The sequence below is a fragment of the Lissotriton vulgaris genome, chromosome 3_1 (genome assembly GCF_964263255.1).
Source record: "Lissotriton vulgaris chromosome 3_1, aLisVul1.2, whole genome shotgun sequence".
NCBI lineage: Eukaryota > Metazoa > Chordata > Amphibia > Caudata > Salamandridae > Lissotriton > Lissotriton vulgaris.
Window position 1 is genome coordinate 1,910,000,655 of NC_141689.1, and position 24,777 is coordinate 1,910,025,431.

General features: G+C 47.5%; 1 protein-coding gene across 1 annotated transcript in view; it reads right to left on the minus strand.

Annotated features, from left to right (window-relative positions):
• NAF1 (nuclear assembly factor 1 ribonucleoprotein) overlaps positions 1 to 24,777 on the minus strand; it is a 160,439-nt gene that overhangs the window by 99,775 nt on the left and 35,887 nt on the right. The window contains exons 2-3 of the mRNA XM_086962385.1: positions 23,505 to 24,004; positions 7,657 to 7,828 (exon numbers count right to left, since the gene is read on the minus strand). Of these exons, the coding sequence (XP_086818511.1) occupies positions 7,657 to 7,828; positions 23,505 to 23,986 (654 nt within the window). The 5' untranslated portion in view covers positions 23,987 to 24,004. The remainder of the gene's footprint in view (positions 1 to 7,656; positions 7,829 to 23,504; positions 24,005 to 24,777) is intronic.

A 24,777-nucleotide genomic window follows, 5' to 3' on the forward strand; every position in this document is an offset into this window, starting at 1 on the left:
GGAGTTTGTGGATCAGGAAAGAAAGTTTTTAAAATGACTGTTCATTGAGATGAAAATCAGTGGGAACTTTCGGAATAAATTTAGGATTAGTACGGAGTGTAACAGCCTCTTTTGAGAACTGGATAAAAGGAGGCTGAATTGTGAATGCCTGAATGTCACTGACACGCCTAGATGACGTCAAGGCGAGCAATAGGGCAACTTTCCACGTGAGGAATTTCAAGCTTGCTGAATGGATGGGTTCAAAATGAGGTAGGAGTTGAGACAAAAACAGATTTAAGCGCCAAGCAGGCGGAGGACGCCGAATGGGTGGAAACATACGGAAGAGGCCTTTGAAAAACTGTTGAATGATTCTAGACCAATACAGTGAGGTAGAACCAACATGACGGAAGCGAGAGAGAGCCCCCAGAAATACCTTCAGAGTGGAGTGGGAAAGTCCTGACTTTGCAAGGGATAGGAAGAAAGGCAGGATTTGTTCTGGTTTGGCGGTCATCGGATCCAAGGCTTTGTTGTGGCACCAGACAGAGAAACGCTTCCACGTCAACTGATAGGTTTGAATGGTGGAAGGAGCACGGGCGTGCGCTAACACCTCTCTACAGTCAGCGTCGATGGTCAGACGCGCAAATTCATGGGGTTCAGGTTCCAGGCATGGAGCTGGAGGTATGCTGGATCCGGATAGCAAATCTGCCCCTGCTGCATCGTGAGGAGGTGAGGCAGTGGATGAAGCGGAATTTGCTCGTTCTGGGAGAACAAGAGCAGGTCCGAGAACCATGGTCGCCGCGGCCACTTGGGTGCGATCAGGATGATGTGGCAGGGTTGAAGCGTCATCTTGTGCAACAAGCACGGAATCAGAGGAAGCGGAGGGAAAGCGTAGCTGAATGCGTTCAACCAGCTGATCGAAAATGCATTTCCGCTCGACTCTCTGTGGGGATGAAGACTTGCAAAGCGTTGGCATTTCCTGTTGGTGATAGTCGCAAAAAGATCCATCTGCGGCTGGCCCCACTGGCGGAAAATGAACTCGAGAGTTGGTTGATTGAGTTCCCACTCGTGGTTGTTTGAGAAAGACCTGCTGAGTGAATCCGCCAGAACATTGGATGCACCGGGCACATGGATGGCTGTGAGATGAATTTGATGACGTATCGCCCAATTCCATATCTCCTGTGCTTGTTGGGAAAGCAAAAGGGACCTTGTGCCGCCCTGCTTGTTCAGGTAATGCATGCTGGTGGTGTTGTCTGTCCTCACCAGCAGAGATTGAGTTCGAACAATCCGTTGAAAAGACTTCAGGGCAAGAAGATCGCCAGAAGCTCTAGGTGGTTTATATGCCAAGTGCGGTGGACCGCAGTCCATTTCCCTTGTACAGACAGACCTTCGAGATGCGCTCCCCAGCCCTCCAGGGACGCATCGGTTGTAAGCGTCAGAGTCGGAGCAGCGTCTTGAAAAGACCGACCTTTTGAAATGTTCGGAGGGTGAGCCCACCACTCCAGAGTTTCCTGAATGCGGGGCGTGAGAAGGATCCGGTCGTTGAATGACCCTGAAATCTGTTTCCACTGCTTGTCTAGCTCCTCTTGGACGACCCTCATATGTAGTCTGCAGTGGGGAATCAACTGTATGGCAGAGGAAGCCATGCCGAGGAATGATTTCAACATCCGGACTGAAACGTACAGTTTTGACTGCAGGGAGCGTACCATCTGGAGCGTACGGTCTTGTCTTTCCTGGGAGACAAAAACCATTGCCAGCTGAGAATCTAGTGAGGCTCCTAGAAAATCTCGCCGCTGAGACAGGCGAAAGTGTGACTTCTGGCAACTGATGGAAAGGCCCAAGTCTTGAAACAGGGAGATGCAAGACTGCGTATGCTGGATTGCCAGTTGGAGGTTCGGGGCCTTTATGAGACAATCGTCCAGGTATGGATAAAACTGTATGCCTTGCAGGCGCAGAAAGGAAGCTACCGGGGCCATGATCTTGGTAAAGACCCTCGGTGCTGAACGGAGGCCGAACGGCAGGACTCTGAATTGGAAGTGTAGGTGTCCAACTGTAAAACGAAGATATTTTCTGTGCCTGGGGTGGATCGGAACATGAAAATATGCGTCCTGGAGGTCGATCGTGGAGAAGAACTCGGAGATTGAGGTAATGTAGAATCTGGAGCAGGGTCAACATTTGAAAAGTTTTGGACATGATGAATTTGTTTAAAGCTCGTAGATCCAAAATTGGGAGCCATTCTCCAGATTTTTTCTTTACTAGAAAAAAGCGGGAGTAAAATCCTTTGCCCTGCTGGCCTTGTGGTACTACCTCGATGGCACCCTTCCTGATAATTAATTTGACTTGAGTCAAAAGGTCCTTGAAATGGGGAGGAGGTGGGCCAGTAGGAGGGCGAGGTGGAGGAAATTTTGTGAATTCCAAGGTGTGTCCTTTCGAAATCAGATCTAGGACCTACTGATCGGAAGTAATGTTGGACCAATTCAAGATGTAATTTGAGATTCGACCTCCAATTTTTACAGTCGGTGGAGAAATAGTGCTGGGACTGTCACTGTTTCTTCGCATTTGAACCACCTCTATAGGTAGTTTTCCTTTGGTATGGTCTGGAGGAGGTCTGACGACTCTGGGACTTGTAAGTTTGTCTTTGTCAATTGTCATTGTAGGAGCGATATTGGTTTGAGCCACGAAAAGTGGAATAGGTGCCTCCTCTACCACGTGCTCCTCGAAAGGGGCGTTTCTTATATTGGAGAGACGCCAACGTCTTGGCAGTATCCGTGTCTTTCTTAATTGATTCGAGGACCTCGTCGACATGATTTCCGAAAAGCGATTCCCCATCATAAGGAAGATCGAGGACTTTAGCTTGGACTTCAGGGCGAAATGCTGTTGATTTTAACCAGCCTTGACGCCGTAAAACAGCAGCTCCTGCCAACTGTCTAAACCCCATAGAGGAGGTATCAATGGCGCAGTCAATGATCTCCGAGGAGATTTTTTCACCCTCCTGAATTATGGTTTGTGCCTCTGCGCGAATACCGTCTGGAAGTTGTGGAAGCAATGCCGCAATCTCGGACCACATTTGGCGGTCATACCTTCAAAGAATGGCCAAGGAATTAGCTGCCCTTACAGTGGTGGCTGCCATGGTAGTAAATTTTTTCCCTATGGAATCCAGCTTTCGGCCTTCCTGATCTGGAGGAGAAGTAAGGGGCGTGGAAGGATTGCGAGACCTCTTTTGAGCCGCCTGAGTAATGACGGAGTCCGCCTTGGGTTGAGACACCAAACACGCTGGAGAATTCGCTGGTGCTTTATATTTTTTATCAAGTCTTGGCAGGACAGCTGGGATCGAATTTGGTCGCTCCATTAATTTGAGACCTTCCTCCCAAATGTGGTCAATTATAGGGATAGTGTGAGCTTGCTTTTGAGGCAGGTCCTTAAAATCGTAGAGAAAGCAGTCAGTTTGTTGGACGTCCAAAGTGAGATGAAACCTCTTAGCAGCGCGGACAATCAAATTGTGGAAGCTGCCAATGTCCACAGGAGGCGAAGCCAATGGCGACGTTGGTGGAGTGGAAGCCGTGTGAGCCCTGTAATCATCCCATTCTTGAAGGACATTGTTGTCATCATCATTTGGATCTGTATTTTGAGGATCCGGATCGTCATTGTTCGTATCAGGCAGGGCATGCACCGGTGATCGTGACGGAACTGGTGCAGAGGTATGTGTTAGCGGAGGAGGTTGCGGGACTGGAGAAGCAGGCCGAGACGGAGGAAATCTGCTGTTATAATCATCCAGCATGTGTTGCAGATTCCTTACCAAAGACAGTGGTATCTGTGTCGTTTGGTCTGACATAAGTGCTTCTGACCTATCTACTGGAAAAAGATCTGTCCCATCTTCGACGTACTCTTCCTCCTCCTCATCATAATCCTGGCACTTAATGTGCAGCTCAGATGGACTAGTTGCTTGACCAAAGGCATTATCATGCTCCGAACCATCATTGGAGTCCTCCTCCGCAGACTGAAATAACTTATCAGGAAGTGTAGATCCACTCTTAATTGGACTCAGTTGAATTAGAGGTACGCGTAGAAGCAGTAACCACTGTGAAGGTGGTAGCTGAGGCTAAAGAGTGGTGCAGAGTCGACGAGCCCGTCGACGTGGCGAGGGAAGAGTCAACAGCTGTTTGAGGCGTCTGCACTGTGTCCACAGGCAAGGATTCCGTTGACGGAAGTGTCTTAGGCTTCGTCGACGATTTCTTCGCCGTCGACGAGGCAATGGACTTGCTCGTCGACGAAGATGGTCCCGTCGATGAAGGAAGGACCATCGACGCAGTGACAGTCGTCGACGAAGCCGTCGTCGACGAGGTAGTTGTGGACGGGTGACGACCCGTCGACGATGTAGAAGTCTTGGTCGACGACGAGGAGTGCGTCGACGAAAGGCGCGTCGACTGTTGAATCTTCGTCGGCGAGGAGGATTTAGAAGCCGTAGACGAGATCTTCAAAACCGAGGTAATAGGCCTCACCTCATGTGGTGTCGTCGACGAGGTGGAAGTCGTCGACGTAGTGCTCGAGGACATAGAGCAAGTAGTCGTCGACGTGGAGACAGCATCCACGGATTTCGTCGTCGATGTCGTCGACGGACGCGTCGACGAACCAATGCCCATTTTAGAAGATAAAGGCATGGCTTTGGACAATGACGCCAGAGAACCAGGTCTCGTAGGCGCATGTGGAGGCAAATCCTGTGGGGAGACAACCTTAGAAAGATCAACAAGTCTCTTTTTCTTCAGAAAAGGAGAAGGTATCTCAATCTCTGACCCACGTTTCTGAGAGGTCTTTGAATGAAAAGGAGACACTCTCATCCTCCGAGACCATAGCGTCCGGTGTCTTCAACTTCTGAAGCCACAGAAGGAGACGGGCCTCTCTGTCCCTTAAAGTTTTAGGTGGAAAAGTAAGACAGTACTTACAGGTCTTCACTTCATGGTCAGGGTAGAGACAGTAAATACATTTACTGTGTGGATCTTCATGAAAGAGACGCAGTTTTCCACAGGATGGAAAAGATCTGAACAAAGATTTCCTTGAAGAAGACAGAGTTGAAAATACAGCAAAATAAGATGAAAAACTGAACAATGCTCAGGGAGACTCCCTTCACACAACGTGCGGTAGAAAATCGGAGGTCTTGGGCTTCTGAGGAGAAGGTTCTAGAGGGATCTACAGCCTGATTGGCTGGAATTTGGACCAAAACATAATGACACTGATATGTTACCAAGTTGAGTTTTTCCCTTAGGCTTTCTATGGGCCTATTCAGTTCTATGGTACTTTTGAGTTTTCTGGATATTTTACTGTATTTTATATATGTATATGTATTTATATAATTATAATAATTTTACTTATATATGCATATATTACTGCTATTTTATGTACCGTGGGACTCCCACTTCGACGACGGGGAATAATCAAGCATGTGAATCTATGAAAGACACCCCTAATACTGGAGAAGAAGCAACACAAGGAATATTTTTTAATATAAAAATATAGACCAGTCACATCATCACAGAAGTCGATTCCGGATACTGCAGGATCCTACAGCGTATCAGTCAGCCCGTTCAAATGGAGATGTCGTGAATTTTCTGTCTTATCTTCGATCATTGACAGGCTTATTTTCGATTGCCTCGGACCTTGGAAAGTGCCTCCAGACGCGCCGGATCCTCCTATAGCGACTCTGCACGCCCATTCCTATTGGATAGGATCTCTCTTCATCCTAAACTCCCATGAGCTTAAATTGAAGCCTTCCTCCCTGGGATCCAGCAAATGGTCTGGCCCCTTGAGGCCAGTGTACTTATTTAAAACCTGGTGTGCCTCCATTTTAAATCGATATTTTGTCCCACCATGCTACTGTATATCCCCGCCCTAATGAAGGTGTAGCCCCGTCTGGGGCCGTACACCAAAACGCGCATCGGCGTCCTATCCATCTGGGGACAACCCGACTGATCTGGAGTCTATTCTTTGATAATTGTATTCCATCTACAACAATCAGATCAGCTCTTGGCGGTTATGTATCTGTGAATTGTGTATTGTGTGCGGTATGAACTGTATGTATATTGGTATGTATGTTGGTATGAGAGTGTTATGCATGTGGGACTTATGTGATGATCTGACTGGTCTATATTTATATTAAAAAATATTTCATGTGATGTGATGACTATGTATTGAGAAAGTCTTTCCTTCATGTAATAAAAATGTTTTATATATTTGTAATTATGTTCTGAGATGACTCATTGACATTCAGGGGGTAGAATAATTATGTAAGGAGCTTTTTGTTAGGCCTATACTGGAGTATTATTGGCAGGTATTTTTCTCCCTTTTTGCATTTTCCCCGCATACATGCCTTGAATTGATCGGGGGTCCCCCTTCTATTTAGTAGAAAAAGCAACACGAAGCATGGGGTGGGAGGGGAAGAAGCACCACAAAGCTAAAAGTGGGAGGGGAAGAAGCAACAAGGAGCATGGGGTGGGAGGGGAAGAAGCAACACAGAGCATGGGGTGGGAGGGGAAGAAGCAACACAGAGCATGGGGTGGGAGGGGAAGAAGCAACACAGAGCATGGGGTGGGAGGGAAAGAAGCAATACAGAGCATGGGGTGGGAGGGGAAGAAGCAACAAGGAGCACGGGGTCGGGGTCGAAGAAGCAACAAGGAGCACGGGGTTGGAGGGGAAGAAGCAACAAGGAGCACGGGGTAGGAGAAGAAGCAACACAGATAAAGGGTGGGAGTGGAAGGGGAATAAACAAATATATAAAATAGTACCTGAAACACAGCGTGAGCAGTGGAAGGACCGAGTGGGTACACTAATCACACTAAATCAATCAATAATTCATGCCCCACATAAAAGAAGACACAGTGAATCCCAACATGAGCCGGTCAAAAAAGAGGCAGCAGAGAAGAGTGAGAATGAAGCCAATGAATGGTAAGCAATGGGCAGGCTTCACACTACGAATACCCCTTGCAGCGACAGCATCTGCACGGTCAGCAGGGCAGACCTAAAAAAATTAAAACAATTTTTTTCCTTATGATGGAGCATCACACCAGCGGGCTGCTTTACTGTTGCCGATCAAAATTCAGTGACACAATAATAGGAAAGGAGTTACTGGCCCACCAGCACTGGCAGGGAAGTGCACTACTGTAAATGAGGATACACACAGTGGAAAGGGCAAAAGCCTCTCCTTTACAGTAAGGGAACCCAATGGCTGAAATGGGCTGCCTTACTGTCCTGTATGGTGGGCAGAACCAAATTGTTTACAACTGACAGTTTAACAGATGACTCAATCAATACTGCAGACTAAAAGCCCCCATAGGCATTTATGTTATATGTAAATATTTTTTTAAGACAATAGACTGGTAAGACAGCCAATGTGGTCTTAAAGGCCAGACCTACAAAGAAACTTCATTCCGGGTGGGAAAGTGCAGTTAAAGAACATACTATACTTCTAAGAAAAGGAAAAACAGCGTAGAAAGCGCAGACTGGTAGAGAACCGTCGTTTCTCTCAAACGCTTCCACAAATGACTAGTAAATCCAAAATTTGTGTAATGTTCAATACTTTAAAACTTCACTTGGCTCATTGGATTACATACCCTCACAATTAGATGTGCCTTACTTTGTATGCATTAAGAAGACTGTTACATAGTTTGACCACCAGAAACATTCACTTACGTTTAGATGTAATACTTCTTTGGGTGTGACAGGAAAGCCCTTGCCATCCTTTCCTGGTGTGTCCTCATCATCATCTCCATCCAATAGTAGAGCAGACAAGGACACAGATGAGAAGGAGGTAGATTCAGAGGAGGAAGACGATGAAGAAGAGGAAGAATCAGAGTCTGAATCACTACCAGAAAAATATTGTAAATATCAGCCATATCTTCAATTAAACTACAGAAACTGTAAACATATGGCCTACCAACAACAAGCTCTGATAAAACTTTCCTGGCACATCAAAACGCCTCCCACAAAGTCCAGCAGTTTAAGACCTGTAAGAAACTGCCTATTCATTGGCACAACAGGACACCGAGAACATATTAATCAAATATGCATCCTGAAAGTACAAATAACTTAGCAGAAAATAGTTCTTACACATTTTACCTAAGAGTTCGTGCTGCACGGCATGACATACTCCTGTCAATTCGCACTCCCAAGGTGTTCCCAGATTTACTCACCACTTAAAAGCGTTTCTGTACTCAACAGATGATCGACATACTAAAAAACGTGTCACTTCTGAAAAAGATAGCCTCACTGTTTAAACTCCTGAAGGGATTTCCAGAATTCCTACGTCTCACTTAGCCAATAGAATTATGTGGATAACACATACAAAGTCTGTTTCCTCTCCAAAATATGACCAAAAATTCCATATCGAACATTTAGATTAACGTTTTAAACAGACATTGCACGCACACTAGCATTTCAGAAACGTGTATTTCTTTAATAAGACAAAAAGATAAGGGCTTTAACTTAATTTATTGAATAAATACAAATTTACACATCATAAATTTTACCAGGATGTTACTATATTATAAAAGCATAAACGTCAACAACTAAGTTTAACATTTCAAAAAGAAGCCTACAGAGGGAGGAGCTTCGCGGGCAACCAAGATGGCCGCGTAAGCTCGGAGCTCCGCGGACCCTCCGACCCTCCGCAATAATCCTGAACGAAATCCTGTTCCACTTCGGTCGATTCTGCTTGCTGACGGGTCACTGACGCGGGAGCCACTTTCCGCCTCTGAATCGGTGGTTCCTACGCTGAGCTACGTCGAGTGGGACTCCGTGCCAGGGATGCGCCATTGTCTCCCTGATCTCCGCCGCTCCGCACGACTGGAATGCGTAGTGCCTGGTGGTGACTGCTAAGGGCGGAGTGCCTGTGACTGCGGTGTTTGCTATCATCGGCCATTTGGCTCCAACCGCTGCTCTTGGTATACTTGGATTGGACTCGGGTGGTGTGCCCCTTTGTTCTCGTTGGACCCAACATGGCGGGCAAAGGAGACCCCGACAGGACGTCGAACAAAGGCGTCCGTGGTAAATCTCAAACACAACTGAACAGAATTGAGCGATATGTTCAGCCGCGCACTTCAGCTGCTGCAGGAGCCTCCACTAAAGACCTTCCTTCTTCGGGATCGCCCGATGGATCCGAGCCCACCCTCAGTGACATTATGGGTGCCATCGCTGGCGTACGTTCCGACTTGCAGAAGCAGCACGAGGTCTTAACCCACAAGGTGGACACTTTGGCAGTGGATCTCACCCTTATCTGGGCCGACCTGGGTAAAACTAATGACCGCGTGAAATCACTGGACATCAAAACCTCTAGCCTCACCACCGACGTCTCGGACCTGCAGACGGAGGTCCGGACTTTGCGGTTAACTTCTGAACACTTCTCCAGGAGGCTGGAGGATTTTGAGGGACGTGCCAGGCGGCAGAATGTCTGTATCATTGGTGTCCCGGAAGGCTCGGAGGAAGTGGCGGTGGACCTATTTGTTGAGGACCTGATACAGAACCATTTAGCACTTTCCGGGCTGAGTAATTTCTTCTCGGTGGAGCGCGCTCACCGGGTACCGGGCGGCCCGCCGAAGTCGGGCGTGGCGCTTAGACCCATCATTGCGAGGCTCCTCAACTTCAGAGACCGGGACGCTATCTTGCAAGCGTCTAGAAGGCATGGACCGCTCAAGTTTCAGAATTCTGAAGTTCATTTCTACCCGGATTTTACCAGGGCGGTTCAGCGGCAGCGCCAGAGCTATGCGGGGGTGAAGCGGCGATTGAGAGACATGGGCCTAAAATACTCTATGATGTTCCCTGCTAAGCTTCGGATTGAACATGATGGACATGCCCTGTTCTTCGACGTCCCGGAAAACGTTAGTGACTGGCTGGACACTTTGCCGCAACGCAGGGAAGACCACAACGAACATGGTGGGGGCGCGACTGGTGGTTCTGATCACTGAGACTTGGCTCTACTACAGGAACTTTGGCGGTTGGTGGTCCTGCAATATGTGACTATCGTTACTTTATTGAACTGGCTTTGAAGATCTCCTGTCGTTTCAGGGAGGGTGGCGGGAGGTGTCCGTGGGGATTCCTCACTCCTTTTGGGGCTTTTTGTAGACTAGTTAATGGGGTGACAGGCACACTGCTGGTTGGGGGGGGGGCTCTTTAGTCTGATGCAGGGGTGCAGGGTGGTGGGTGGGTGTGGGCGAGTTAATTCGTTTGTTCATTCTTTCTTCCTTCTTTCTCTTAGGCAATGGGTTGTGTATATTGTTGCTTTTCTCTGGCTGCTATGGGTTGTTGGGGCAGGATGGGGCGGGCGGCACGATGATGGGGGGTAGGAAATTAAAAGTAATCAGTTGGAATGTTAATGGGCTGGGTGACCGCATCAAGAGAGGGGTTGTGCTCCAGCTGCTTAAGCGCCACATGCCTGATGTTGTCCTTCTACAGGAAACGCACTTGTTTGGAAACTCATGCAAAGCGCTCAATCGCAAAGGTTACAAGATGGTGGCCCACTCGGGGTTCTCCTCGGGCTCTCGGGGGGCGGGTGTTCTTGTACGTACGTCACTTCCATTTGAGATAGACGTCACTATGATTGATGATAGAGGGCGCTACGCCGCTGTGGCAGGGAGATGGGAAGGGCGTGCCCTCACTCTTCTTTCAGTTTACGTCCCCCCCCGGCCTACAGGCCAGTACTTTCCGAGACCTTGGTGGCGCCATTTTAACTCTGCCTGCTGGCTTGTTGATTGTGGGGGGTGACTTCAATTCAGTCTGCTCTGGCTCCTTGAACCGACATCCGCCTAGAGATCTCCGTAGTTCCCAACTGTGGTTGCCTTCGTTCCTAGAGTCCATGGGCTTGGTGGACAGTTGGCGACTTTTGCACCCCGCGCTTTGCCATTTCTCCCTCCTTTCCGGTGCACATGGCAGTCTTTCCCGGATAGATTACGTTCTCACCTTAGCTGCACACGCGTCTGCCGTGTCTGAGGCCCGGTTTCTGGCGCGGGGCATTTCCGACCATTCTCCGTTATGGGTCTCCTTCGATTTTGGCGTCGTCCTGTCGGACCGGCCGGCGGCGGTTAATCCGTGGTATTTCCGAAATCCTAAAACTCGTGCTCTCCTAGCCAAAGCCATCGACCTTTACTTCTCTGAAAATGAGGGCTCGGTTAGGTCGGCCGAGACCTTGTGGGAGGCATTTAAGGCTGTTTTGAGGGGCGAGGCTTTCGCTCTGATAGCTGAGGCCCGTAGACTCAGACGCAGACCTGCTACTCATTGAGGAGGAGGTTCTGAATCTGGATTCCCAGCTGGGGCCCGAACCTGACCCCGCTCTCCTACACGCTCTTTCCCTCAAACAGTCGGAATACCGCGATCTTGCCACGAATGCCGCCCTGACCTTGGCTAAGGAACAACAAGGTCGTATTTATGACGTTGGGGACAAGGCTGGGAAACTGCTGGCCTGGTTGGACAGGAGAGAAATGGCTAGCCGAGTCGTACCCGAGATTCTGGGAGACGACGGGGTTGCTGTCACCGACCCCAGTGCCATTGCCAAGTCTTTTGCTGATTATTTCCGGGGTGTCTACACCTCTACTTCAGAGTACTCCGAGGCTGACTCGACAGCGCTTCTCACGACGGTTGACCTTCCCTGTCTCTCTGATGAGGACCGCGACGACCTGGATAGAGACATATCTATCGACGAGATCGCACTTGCGATCCGCTCGTTGCGGTCTGGTAAGGCATCTGGTCCCAACGGCATCCCGGCCGAACTATATAAGATACGACCTGACGTGGTTTCCCCGTTTCTGCGTACTATGTTTTTGGAAGCGCGCGACGCCGGCCTTCTTCCCCTTGACCAGAGGCTGGCCACCATTGTGGTCATCCACAAGGAAGGGAAGCCGAGAGACATGCGTCGATCCTATCGTCCCATCTCTCTCCTGAATGTCGAGCCTAAGGTTCTTGCCAAGCTGCTTGCCAATCGACTGATTGGAGTTATTGGCGACTTAGTGCATCCTGACCAGTCGGGCTTTATTCCCCACCGCAACACTGCCCTCAACCTGCGTAGACTCCACGGCGCCCTGGCTAGGGCCCATACCCTTGAGGAACCGGCAGTCCTCGCCTCTCTTGATGCCACAATGGCCTTCGACTCTCTTGAGTGGAACTACCTCTGGGCAGTGTTGGCGAAGCTCGGTTTTGGTCCGGTGTTCGTGGGTTGGGTAAAACTTCTCTACGCTAGCCCACTGGCTAATGTTTCAGTGAACGGCCGTCTATCGACGTCCTTTGCCCTTCACAGAGGTACCAGACAGGGTTGTCCTTTGTCGCCTCTCCTGTTTGCCCTGGCTCTTGAGCCGCTCGCGGCCATGTTGCGCGCGCACCCTGATCTGCATGGTATAACCTGGGCCCCAGGCTTCGAGGACAGGGTCTCTCTGTACGCCGATGATATCCTGCTCTACCGGACTTCTCCCTGCAAGTCCCTCATCGTGGCTTGTGACGTACTCAGACTTTTTGGGAGATACTCTGGCCTAGTCATCAACTGGGCCAAGTCCTCCCTGTACGTCCTGAAGGGGGACACGCCGCGCCTCCCTAGAGGCTGCAATATCCAGGTGGCCGTGCAGGGCTTCAAGTACTTGGGGATTTACATCTCTGGGAGTTCGAAAGCGCGGTATGACCACAACTTGCTCCCTCCACTTCAGCGTCTCCGGCGTGATGTGGACAGCTGGCGAAAGCTTCCGCTCTCCCTACTTGGCCGTGCGGCATTGTTTAAGATGATGTCCTTGCCCAGGTTTCTCTATGCCTTGCAGAACACCCAAGATCCGGTTCCGGCCCGCTACTTCAGGGAGATTGAGAGTCTCCAACGAGCCTTGCTCTGGGATGGTCGTCCCCGCGTCGCAGTCACGAAGCTCACGCTTCCGTGGTACGACGGGGGCATAGCTCTGCCGGACGTACGAAGGTATTACTGGGCCTCCCAGCTCGCGGCTTTCAATCACGGTTTTTACGGCCCGGTGAACAGCCACGGCTACGCCATGGATCGATGGCTTTTGGGCGGTGGTAACTACTACCGGGCCCTGTACTCAAAATCCTTAGATCGGCGGATGTCAGGTCCAACGAAGACGGCGGTTTGCATCTGGCGGGCGATTACCAAGGCGCAGGGTTGGCGGGGCAGACTGACCAGATTCACCCTCTGTATGACTCCGATATTTTGGGCAGGCTATGGCACACCAAGGGGGCCTAGGGAGATCGGGTGCAGAGTGTGCAATCTCATGCGGGATGCGGAACAAAGTCTATGGTTGCTAGGAATTAAAAGTTAGTGTTATCGGAAGAATCCGACTAGGTAGAGCTGAAACGAAAAAGGATCTGGACCCTTGGATAGTGAGGCTATGCTGGGGCACCAAAATGCCGAAGTTGCCTAGCCCAGGGGCTGCGGCTGCATAGGTCTGGAAAGACGTCGGGAATCTTCGTTGCAGTCTATGGAGCCTGAAAGAAGAAGTTGCTGGCAGGCGACCAGTGAAGAGATTCGGATGGATCCTAGCCTGGATCGAAGATGGAAGACACATGTAAGCAGAGGGGACCAAGTTCTGAATCACTAGCCAGTGATTAGGTGGGCACCAGGATGTCACCGGATGGAGTCGCCTCGACCAGGTGAGTGGGCGGCGCTGGGCTCTGCAGTCTCACGGACCAGGAGGCGTTGTCGGCGACCAGGATGGAGGTGCGAGCTGTCCCACGATGGTATCTGCTGTCGACGTCGCTGGACCCAGGATTGGGGCAACAAGTCTTGGCAAATGCAAGCCCACGCGGTGGACTCAAAATGGCGTCTGGAGTGGACCAGGAGGGTCGGGGTGCTCCTCTGTTGGAGGGGAGCAAGGGCCAGTCTGGAGCAACCAGACCAGCGGTGTTGATGTCGTCGTTAGTCGTCGGGAAGGCCACAAGCCAGCGGGCTAGTAGCCAGACAACGCGGTGAGCAGCAAAGGGCAGAAGGGCCCCACGCAGATCTCGTGGAGGCTGGGAGGCTGAACTTCGGTGCTGGAGCTGCTCAGGGTTGGGGCTTCTCGGACCGCAAAGCACTCACTCGAGGATCCCTCGGCGGTCGTGCTGGGCAAGCGTCGTGCAGTCCTGAAGATGGCCGGTCCCTCGAGGTCTCGTCACACCCACGAATCTCAGCTGGGCTGATGATGCAGGTCGAGGTCAGAGGTGCCAGGGAAGCCGGTTCTCGTCGAGCTGGGCAGTCTTGATCCGGAGAAGAGACTTACAGCAGACCGCGATGCTTGGATGGTGCCTGCGGATGCAGGGTGACTACTCCTTAGTCACAAGGGAGAAATCTTGAGAAGAAGTCGAGAGTTCCTTTCGTAGAAAGTAGTTTCAGGATTCAAAGATGATCTCATTTGGAAGGGGGCCCGCTCCTATCTTTATACTAGGAAAAGGCGCTGGCACGCGACTAGGTCCTGCCCATGGGTGGGACCAGGAAGGGGGGTGGTTACACCCCTCTCCCATGCCGGACTTTCCCCAGCTCAGGGGCTGGTGTGCCCCTGGAACTGGTTCTAGCCGGCAGATGCATAGTGAGCACCGGGGTGCCACTTGCAGTCCCCTTCCTCTAAAGCCCTGCCTACCCAGGACACACAAAACCCTGTCTGGGATGGTGCTAGCACCGCCCCTGACAGCAAACCCTTTGTCCAAGCCTCCCTCGCTGGAAGGACTCCCAGCAGCAGGAGGTCAGACTTGTGTCTGTGGTGGCAGCATCCATTTTGTGATGCTGAGGCTTGAGTTAACGTTAACTGGGGTTCACAGTTACATACATGTTGTGTCCCTCTAGAAGGGTGGAATGCTAACCCCGTCGCCAGAATTGGCGAGGGGTTAGTATTCCAACTCGTATGACACCTTACTCGACTTGTTTTGATAAAGCGATACCAGAGTTGGCATTTAACCGCGAGGATTATAATGCACTTAAGAGTATATGGTATGCGTTATCATGGAACAGCTATTAGGACTTGGTTCCGCAAGCTGCAAACGGGCTCAGCTCATGCCAGAGCACCATCTCACACGATTCCAAGCACTCTGCCTTCAGGATTGTCAAGGCCTGCCATAGGAGTGACTGATAGGAATACGGGTGTCCATTTTAGGGTTAGATATAGGTATACTATATCTAAAGCAAAGGGTGATTACACCACCATGCCCCAGCTGCCGTGCAGCCAGTTGTGTCATATTTAGATGGCCAGCCAGGGGTGGCATAATACATGCTGCAGTCCCTGGTAGGCCCTGGGTACACCTATGCCCTGAGTTACAGGGTCTGACAAGGTGGCCCAGAACCAATTGGTAAATGCACCTAAGGTACACGGAATCCATTTTACAGAGAGAGCAGTAGGCCTGGGGTCCTGATTGGCAGGGTCCCAGGCCAACTAAGTCGGAAAACCAGCAAAACACCAGGCAAAAAGTTGGGGGCAACCATAGTCAGGTATCCACCTTCCTACACAGGGCGTTTCCATAATCCATTTTAGATAATGCCAGTATCGTTACAAGGGTTTTCCAGGTATCTAATGGGATAAATGGCAGCATCTTTCTTATCAGCTTCAAAGTATGCCATACAGAGTAGGCAAGTTTGTTAATCTGGACCTTGAAATTTAGTTTGGAGTCAAACATGAACCCCAAGTTCCTTACGTTGTCCACTGGTGACGGACAGCAGCCCAGACTGTCAGGCCACCAGTCCGGTGATCAAATGCTATGTTCAGCCCCCAGCAGCATGACCTCTGACTTAACACAGTATAATTTTAGGCAATTTATTTGCATCCAGCGGCTACCCTGGTCCATACATAGCCTAAATCTGTCTGCTGTGTGTTGTTCGAGATAGTCACCACTTTTTGGGTGTCGTCAGCATAGGATATGGGGAGAAATCCACAGTTCCTAGTGATGTTTGCTAATGGGGCAACATATATATTAAAATGTGCTAGGCTAAGAATTAGAGTAAATGCTAGCAGAATTGGAGTAATCCTGTCAATTTGTTTAGTACTCACAAATGGGCATGCTAATAAAATAAACTGAGGGTGCAAACAGGTACTCTCTGGGAGACCTTGCAATAATGCATTTCACCATCCACATGTAATAAAAGCAGAGCTTAAAAACAAACAAGCATTTGCAATTCAATAGGTCTCGCATTCACACAAGTTTGAGCTATTGGCATTGTAAATGACAATGCCTTTTATTAAGTTTTGGGTTTTAACCCCTTCCATGCTCACGACGGAATGGTTCAGTCACAAGCAGAAGTTCTAGTGTGAAGAGCTTCTCCAACCACCCAGGCCGATTTTTGTATTTCATTGAAATGACGATCGCACGCATGGCTCGCTATCGTCATTACAATTAAATCAAAACTGAAACTTCGTTTCCGTTTCGTTGCTTGTGGGGCTATCTCGGCCCCGAGCACCGAAAAAGATGAGAGGTATCGTTGGAGGAGGGTGATCCCCCAAGCAGGGATCCATCCACTAGCACCAGGGAGGGAGGGGGGGGGAGGGAGGGAGCGGCAAAGGCCTTTGCTCCCCCATTTTCTTTTGGGCACAACAGTCTTTTTGCCTCCCGGAAAAGGGGGGGGGGGTGCAGAAAGCCAATTAGACACCAGGGATTTCTTTTTATTGATGTTGGGGTGGGGGCTGCCCAAAAAGGGCTTGGCAATGCCCCCACCTCCCCCCCACATCAATGTCAATCTTTCCGCACCCCCCCCCCCCCCACTCCACCCAGGGTTCAGACGGGGCAGTAGCCCCCAATCTGCCCCACCGGAGGAGCAGAAAGACCACTAGACACTAGGGATTTTTTTTAATTAGGTCTTTCTGAGGGGGAAATCAGTGTACCCTCTGTATTTCCATTTCCCAGTCCCAACTCGTACGTTCAGGAAATGCATCCTTTAAGAGTTTGACTACATGGTCCCTGGGATTCCCTCCCTCTGCCCCTTCTGGAATCCCCAATATTCTCAGATTGATTCTCCTTTGTCTGTGCTCATGCTCCTCCAACTTCCACATCATCTCTGCAGGGGAGGAGAATTCATATCGCCCGACGCCCGAGACAAGTTGATTTCCGTCGGGGGCAAGAAGATTTAATGTCTATTTTGTCCCACGGACAACTAGACATTAAATCAAAGGAAATGGAGACGCCCCTACAGCTATCGGCTCGGTGAGTTGTCTGTAGTGTTCTATTAGATGCAACTTCTCTTCTCTACTGGTTGTGGCTTCTGCACGCATGCATACCTCTTGTGGGCACAAAAACAATGGTCTGCCTATGAGAGCTCTACAAGTTTCTCTCGCTTAGTTTACTAATGCCATAGTATTCGTGATGGCACAGGATGCCAAATACAGAATGAATGCACAATTTATTTTACTTGCAGGCTAGGATTTTAAAAACACGTTTTTGTGTTTTACTAGTAGCTAATGCCTGTGTGGCTAGTGCTGAAAACGGGACACTTTTGCCCCGCAAGCTTATGAAGTAGGGGATAGAGGCGGCATAAAGTGAATGAAACCGGGATGAGCAAGGAGCGGGGTCTATGAGAGCGGGCGTAGACTGCCAGTAAAGTAATTTTTTCTTTCTTCAGATGATAATAAAGAACGCAATATAAAATCTGCCCCTTTCTTCCGTCTGTTTTGTTGTCCGTTTTCACTTGCTCCTGTGGAGCAGCTGTTCAAAGAAATCGAAAGTGTGGTGGAGATTGCTCATGCAGGATAGCGAGTTTGCATTTACAAGCCTTATTTGCTGGTGCGCCAGGAAGCATTCCTGCATGGGTAGCACCAGAAGGGACTGTCTCATCTGGCATGCGGGTTCCCATTTGGCTCAGATTCTCCTGACTATGGCGGCCCTGCAGGGGTTGGAGTAGTCGGCTGCAGCTGTGCTAAAGAGAGCACTGGAGTTGGATGGTGCATCAGGTTCCGGACCAAGAGACCCTGATTTGCTGCTCGGAGGGCACAGACCTTGTTATTCACCGTCTGAAAGGTGAGCTTTTGTTTGGGAGAGACGCGTTGTCAGTGTGCTTAGGCATTTCAGAGTATTTTATTTTATTTTTATTTAACGTTGTCTTCTTATGTGTAAAATGTAAGAGTTATGCTTCTGGCTCTTTTAGCTACATACTTAGCCCAGCATTTTGAAGGCCTTTTGTGAGATGTGATACTCATAGCTGCTGATTTTTCATTGCTTATGGGTGACATTTCCGTGGTTGCGGTGGACTTTAAACAAGTGACATTCTGCTGCCAAATGTTGATCACCTCAAGTGACATTTTATTGTGAGTAAATAAATAACAAAGACGTAAAGAAATGCATATCAGAAATAAACCCTTTTGAGAAATTAGGACTGCAGCGAAACACCTGAAATAGACGACCTAGCCTACAGGGCACGTTTTGAAAACAAAACAAGTAAAGAACGTGAAGCTATCTGTCTGAGGAACCAATGCCTAATATTAGGAATTAATATAATCTATAATTAACCAATGCAGGAATATGTTCAATATCATTCTCAAAAATACTTTGCCAACATAAGGGTCCAGGCAGGATATTCTTTTCAGATCTGAATAGTATGGATCGTCAATAGTCTGAAAGAATACCTTTTTAAAAAGAAGCAGTAATCTTTAATACAGTGCTTCAACCTGCACTCCTGCCATTTCTAAGCACAAACAAAACACATAGCTGCACTCTACAAGGGAATTATTGATTGAAACAGTTAATGATATTTTACGCATTAGAGTGAAAACCACATACTTTTTTAGTCAACATGTACTTTGCCCAACAGTAATACTGTCTCCATTTTCTCCATGCTCTCTGGAAAAGGAACTACAAAGCAAGCAGTGAGACCTTTCCCTACAATCCCACCAAATTAGGTGGTGTTTTCTTCCCACTTCCACCCTGGACACAGGCTTTGTCCGAAATTTGATATGAACAAGTATTTGCCCATGTCCATGATGCGAATAGGCTGTGGCAAGATTTGTGAAAACTCCCAAATGCATTATTTTGTGCGTGTGCACAAACTTCCCAGGGCATTCCAACACTAAAACACCCTCTTCTCACACCTCAGAAAATATTAATTCACAAGAAAATGTAGGTGTATCTTTTACAAGTGCACATCTGCACTCTGAGCCTTGAAAAGCTGTGCTATTTGTGAACCGTAGTTGAAGCAAGCATTGGCAAACAACAGCCTTAAACAGCCAAAGAGACTGGGGGTGTGCAATGTGTGCCAAGGACAGCCAAAGGCATACTAGATTTTCAGGATTATCACATACAATAAACAGATACTAACTTAATCTCATTAGAACGAATTTGAATAGTAAGTGGTCTTTTTGAAAGTCTAGCCATGATTCTATTCTGACCTGCCCTCATGGACCTATGCTGGACATCATTGCCAACTAATCCTAAACTTCCTACAAACTCTTCCCCTTCTGCAACTTACATTTGTATTTTTTATACATTTGTAGAATGTCCTACCTTAGAAGAGAAAATTAGTGGCTTCTTCCAGCCTTTTTGGAAATCTGTGGTATCTGTGCGGGCAGTTTTTCTGCTTCAGTCAGTGCCAAATTAGGCCCATGTTATGCAAACCGTTCCTGTCAGTTACAGCTTGTTTATAAAGATCGCTTGTGTCTATCTATAGTGGATTTGTTTATGTCTGCGCGGCGTAAGTCTCTAGGGGTGTGGTCCTGCATGTCTTTGTGCATTTGTCCATTAAGTGATGTATGAGTCTATGCATCTATAGCTTAGCTATGTGTCTGTGCAATGGTGTTTGTGTGTGCAGTGGGTGTGTTTGTTTGTCCTGGGAGGGTGTGTCATTGTAGTTGGGTTGTATGTATGTGCAGTGAGTGTGTCAAATTGGGCAAGATGAAAAAGGGAAGAACCAATTAGGCTGGAAGCAGACCAGACGTCTCATGACAGATATCACCTCCTCAACTGCACAGAATTTCTCATCTATTTCTTTTTTTACTGCAACCCTGAGGTACTCTACCTTAATTTAACTTCAGAATATTGTGCTACCAGAATATTATATACAAAATATTGAGGGCCAACATTTTCAGAAGGTAAGTAAAGATTTACTATTCTTAACTCCAGACTCTATATTTTGGTTCTCAATATTTGGCAGCATGATGTTTCTGCAGTAGGTATTTCCACATACAACCAACATGGATCGATGTACAAATATTCTGCAGCTTATTTTTGGACCAGTATATCCAAAATACCATACCTAAAGTCAGCGATTCAAGATATTTCCAACATTTTTGCAAATCATTGATAAATCACTGGTCAGTTTTATTAAAACAAACATCCATTAATGGCTCTGTGCCATCCCAGGTAATTGATTTGGGAATAGGTGGGACAAGTTGATTGTCTTACAGGACATGTAGGTTTATGTTGCATTTTGTCCCGAGGACAAGTAGATTATTAAAACATTTCTACACCCCTGTCTCTGTAAGCTTGGGGTCTTTGGAGGTACTTAAAGTTTATATTTCTGCAACCTCCAGTTCAAGGGTTTCGGTCCGTGCCTCCACACAGGTCATTCGGTCGGAGATCTCAGAACAGGTTTTACTTATTTACCCGACTGCACCCTGCAGTTTCGTAGAAGTTTGTCGAGCCAGTCTGCTATCCGTCCATATCTCCGCCTTCATTTGCTTGATCGTGGCCAAAATCAGGGAGGGTGGAGGCTCCAGTGCTGTGTAGTCCCAGGTTATCGGGGATGATCCCCCGGAGGGGTGGGGCATCCTCCGTGACCAGTTCTGAATTGTCAAGGATTTGGACTGCGGAATAATTCCATCTGAGCATGGGGTCACTTTCCTGGGAGAATCTACACAGCTTTTACTTGATTTTTTGTCACTTGCCATCTGTCTCTCCACCGCCCATTAAATCAGGTGAGGACAAAGGCCTAGCGTCCCCCAGAGAGCCACAGCCTAATAAGATTGAGTCCGCTTTAGTTATTTGGGAGGAAGGGTAAATCCATGGTCTCCTAAGATAAGCAGTCTCAATGGTTCCGAGCTGGACAAATTCTGATTGAGCTGCAATTTCTCCCCTACATTGACTATCTGGGTGCCTGCAAAAGTCTCAACTAATTTTGGACTTCTGGAGGAGTCTGCCACAATCTCAAGCACCTCCTTCGGCACATGGTGGAAGCAGATGCTGTGACTGGTAGTGGATGGCCATTATGACAAAATAGATTTCACAGTATTGGCAATTATTTTGTTATTTAGTTCATGTAGGCTTTGCCTTGCTGTTGGGAGCCTAGACCCAGTGGTGTTGCTTGTGACTGGTAGTGGGGCAGCGGTAACCTTATCCTGATTTTTTAGGGACCTAGTAAGTTTTAGTGGAAAAAGGTCAGGAATTGCCGGTTACCCTTTCACAACTGCCTTCCAACTATTCTCCTAGAGTCGATCGCTTGCCAATGATAGTGATCGATTCAACCCCTCTTTTCTTGTTACTTGATTCCGTGCCAGCCTCCTTAGGATTTTCATGATGCATGCTGGGCTTCGTAGTCCCAACAGAGGATGGACCAGCACAAATGGCCAGAGCATTCTGCAGTCTCACCTTGGAGGTCTTAGACCCTCTGGCAGCCATCGGTGAGACAGGATTAACCTGTCCAGCAGTAGTCGTGAGGCAAACCTGCCTCAGCTTCTCTCCAGGGGCAGAGTAGGACACCGTAGACACAACAGCCAACATCGCACGGCGTCTCCAGTCAGCAGTCCGCCTCAAGAGCACACAGCTAAGACGGTCCGTAGAACTCCAGGCACTCCCGAAAAGCCACAGACCCTCCAGCATCACTCGCTCGCTTTCCAGCGTCGCATTGCTGCTCAAGAGTCACCATGATCAGACAAAAGGTGAGGGGTAGCGAGCAGCTAGTCAGATGCCATCTTGCCTGGTTGTCCCAAAGGGCTTTTTTTTTTTAAATCTGCTGTCAAACGGGGTAATTTTATGGTGTTATGGCACTTATTTTATCTGATTTTAACATTTTGGTGTTTTAATGTATGAAATAAGTATTTTTAATCTGTGATTAATTGTTTTATGTTTTTGGATTATTGATTTTGTACATACTTTTATGGCTGTTTTGTTTGGTTGAAGTAAAGATCTAATGAATGAATGAATGCACTAGTGTTAAGTTCACCAGTGCTTAGTCCTCAGACGATAACTAATGTAAAGTAAGCAAATCAACACTATTTAAAATTAGTCTAGGGTCTATGGAATCCGGTGGGAAAAGCAAACCTCTGAATGTCAGTCCTGTAACCTACATGCGTTCCCCAGCCCTGAAATGACATGTCATTCCTGACGAAACGCCAATTGACCTGAAAGGTTTTCATTTTCAGTATAGGGACAATAGCGGGGTGGGGGCTCTCGGCTACCGTTTGGCAAGTACTATAGCAGGTGTTGAAGACATCTATATGGAGGTAGGATTTGATTTCATGCATTGGTGTTTTTTTAAGCATAGGCTCAAAACATTGAAGAAGCCCAGTAACTTTGCATTCTGGCTAGGACAGCGGGTGAGAGTAAATGTAAAAAGAATCTGACAAAAATAAAAAAATATATGATTAGTTAACAAAATATCATTTGAAGAACAATTACTATTCACCATCAAGTAAGAATTCAAGGGACACAAATATGACTCTCAGCATGTGGGCATGTTACATTGATGGATTGACCTGTCTCAACCCATGGTCAAGTAAAACCTAAATTCTAAACAGTCAAAACGGCGATTCAGTAGAGACTGCATCAATGGTAAGGAAGTGAGAATAGAAGAGCTGATGCTCACAGCAGCATCACAAACAAAAAGCAAGGACAGCTTAAGCTGTAACCTTGCATTTGTGGGTCATATTCGATGGCCTGACTGGAGAAGACAACGTGGATTTGAGTGAGAACCCATCTGTCTGCCTTAATAGGAACGCACTGTAACCCTAAACCTCTGAATACAACCAAGCCCCTTATACATCCTTCTTCACTTTATCTAAGTGGCTATGAGACTAAAACCTAGTACTGGATACCTAGAAAGGGAGAAACTAGCTCCAGCGTAAACCCTCAGAGACATATAATGAGGACCAGTGAGCTCACCATAGGGAGGGATATCGGAAGAAAGCGGACCTGTAGAGACCTTGAAACCAAGGATGTGATTTGAAACAACGCTGTACCAATCTGTTTTGGGATAAACTGAACTTACAAATAAATATTGACACTGCAAAGGATGCTTGGTGCCTAACTTTTCAATTCTTTCATAAAGAATATATCATATGCATAGGTTAGCTGAAAATATGGAATGTTTCTACAGATTTTAAGAACAAGTATGTTGGACTATGTCCAGCAGGAGTTGCATAAGTGAGCAAGCACTAGGATTGTAGGCCACTTAGTATTTAAAGTTTCACCGATTTTATGGGAGTCATAAACATTACATTTGCACCTTTAAAAAGATGTGTTTGCTCACAAAACTGTAAAAGACCCCAAACGTTGTCTATCTTAGGCCGGAACCCTTATTGCTGAGGTGTTGTGACTGCAGAGATACAATATATACACAGGTAATGAAGGCAAACAAGAATGTCGTAGCAAAACATTATGTAAGTAAATAATGCTCAACTAACCTGTCAGAAGAAGAATCTTCAGATGAAAGTTGTTCCGTTTTGATTTGTATGGGTACAGAATCGTATCCTGGAGCAGTGTGTGTTACAGCTGTGAGAACATCATCAGAATTCCTCTGGGAACCATTTTCTGAGTATAGACCACTCAATTGAAACTCCACCACCTTCCTAGAATTCTCATCTCCTGCTGTTGAAAAACCTTCCTCAAGCTGGTTTTCCCAAGCCATTATTTCAGGGACTAGGTCTCCAAGTGCTTCCTTGCTGTTGGTTTTTGTCATTTCTGCTTGTAATTTATGTAGTTGATCTGAGCCATTGCAGTCATTTGTGTATTGGTTGGTTATGGAAATCATGTCATCCTGGACAGTGCTAGAATCAAATATAGAGGGTACATTCTGTTCAAGCACCAGGAATTCAGTGCTTTCGGTTTGTGTTTGCTCATCAGGTCCAACATTCTCAGATGAGTCTGCCCCTGGGTTCATTTCCATAACACACTCTAAAATGTCCTGAAAAATATTCAAAATAAAAGTATGAAAAACTTAAGCGTTGGCACCTTGCAGTTTTGTATGTTCTTTGCAGTGGGTGATTTAGGAGAAGAAAAGTAATGACCAAGACGTTTAGGATTTCAAATCATCATTTTTAAATTATCCTAGGAGCAGGAAATTTGCCAGTGAGCATTGCACTTTTACACCATACACAAACTCATTCACTACTTAAATACAGTCACAGTAAGAATATGTGTTTCGGCCAGTACCACTGCCCAAGGCAATTTATTGCACAATCCAAGAATGCGATAAGTAACATTTTATAATTTAGGTCTTGCATCAGTAAACTGCGTCTATCATACCCAGAGCAGGAGCTGCTCACTGCTTTCATGACAGGTTACATCACAAATCAAACAAGCATTTACAATGCAAAGGTCTCGCCTTTGCAAAAGTTAGAGCTATTGGCATTGTAAATGACAACATTTTTATTTATGTGTTGGTTTTTAAAACAGATAAATAAATGGCATTGTCATTTACAATACCAATAGCTTAATCTCTCGCAAATGCCAGACCTATTGCATTTGCAACCACACACACACACACACAGAGCCACACACACACACACACACACATAGATGTGGTGGATGTGGATCTGGTGGATGTGGTGGTGTTGGATGTGGTGGTGGTGGTGGTGGATGTGGTGGTGGTGGATGTGGTGGTGGTGGATGTGGTGGTGGTGGATGTGGTGGATGTGGTGGAGGTGGATGTGGTGGAGGTGGATGTGGTGGATGTGG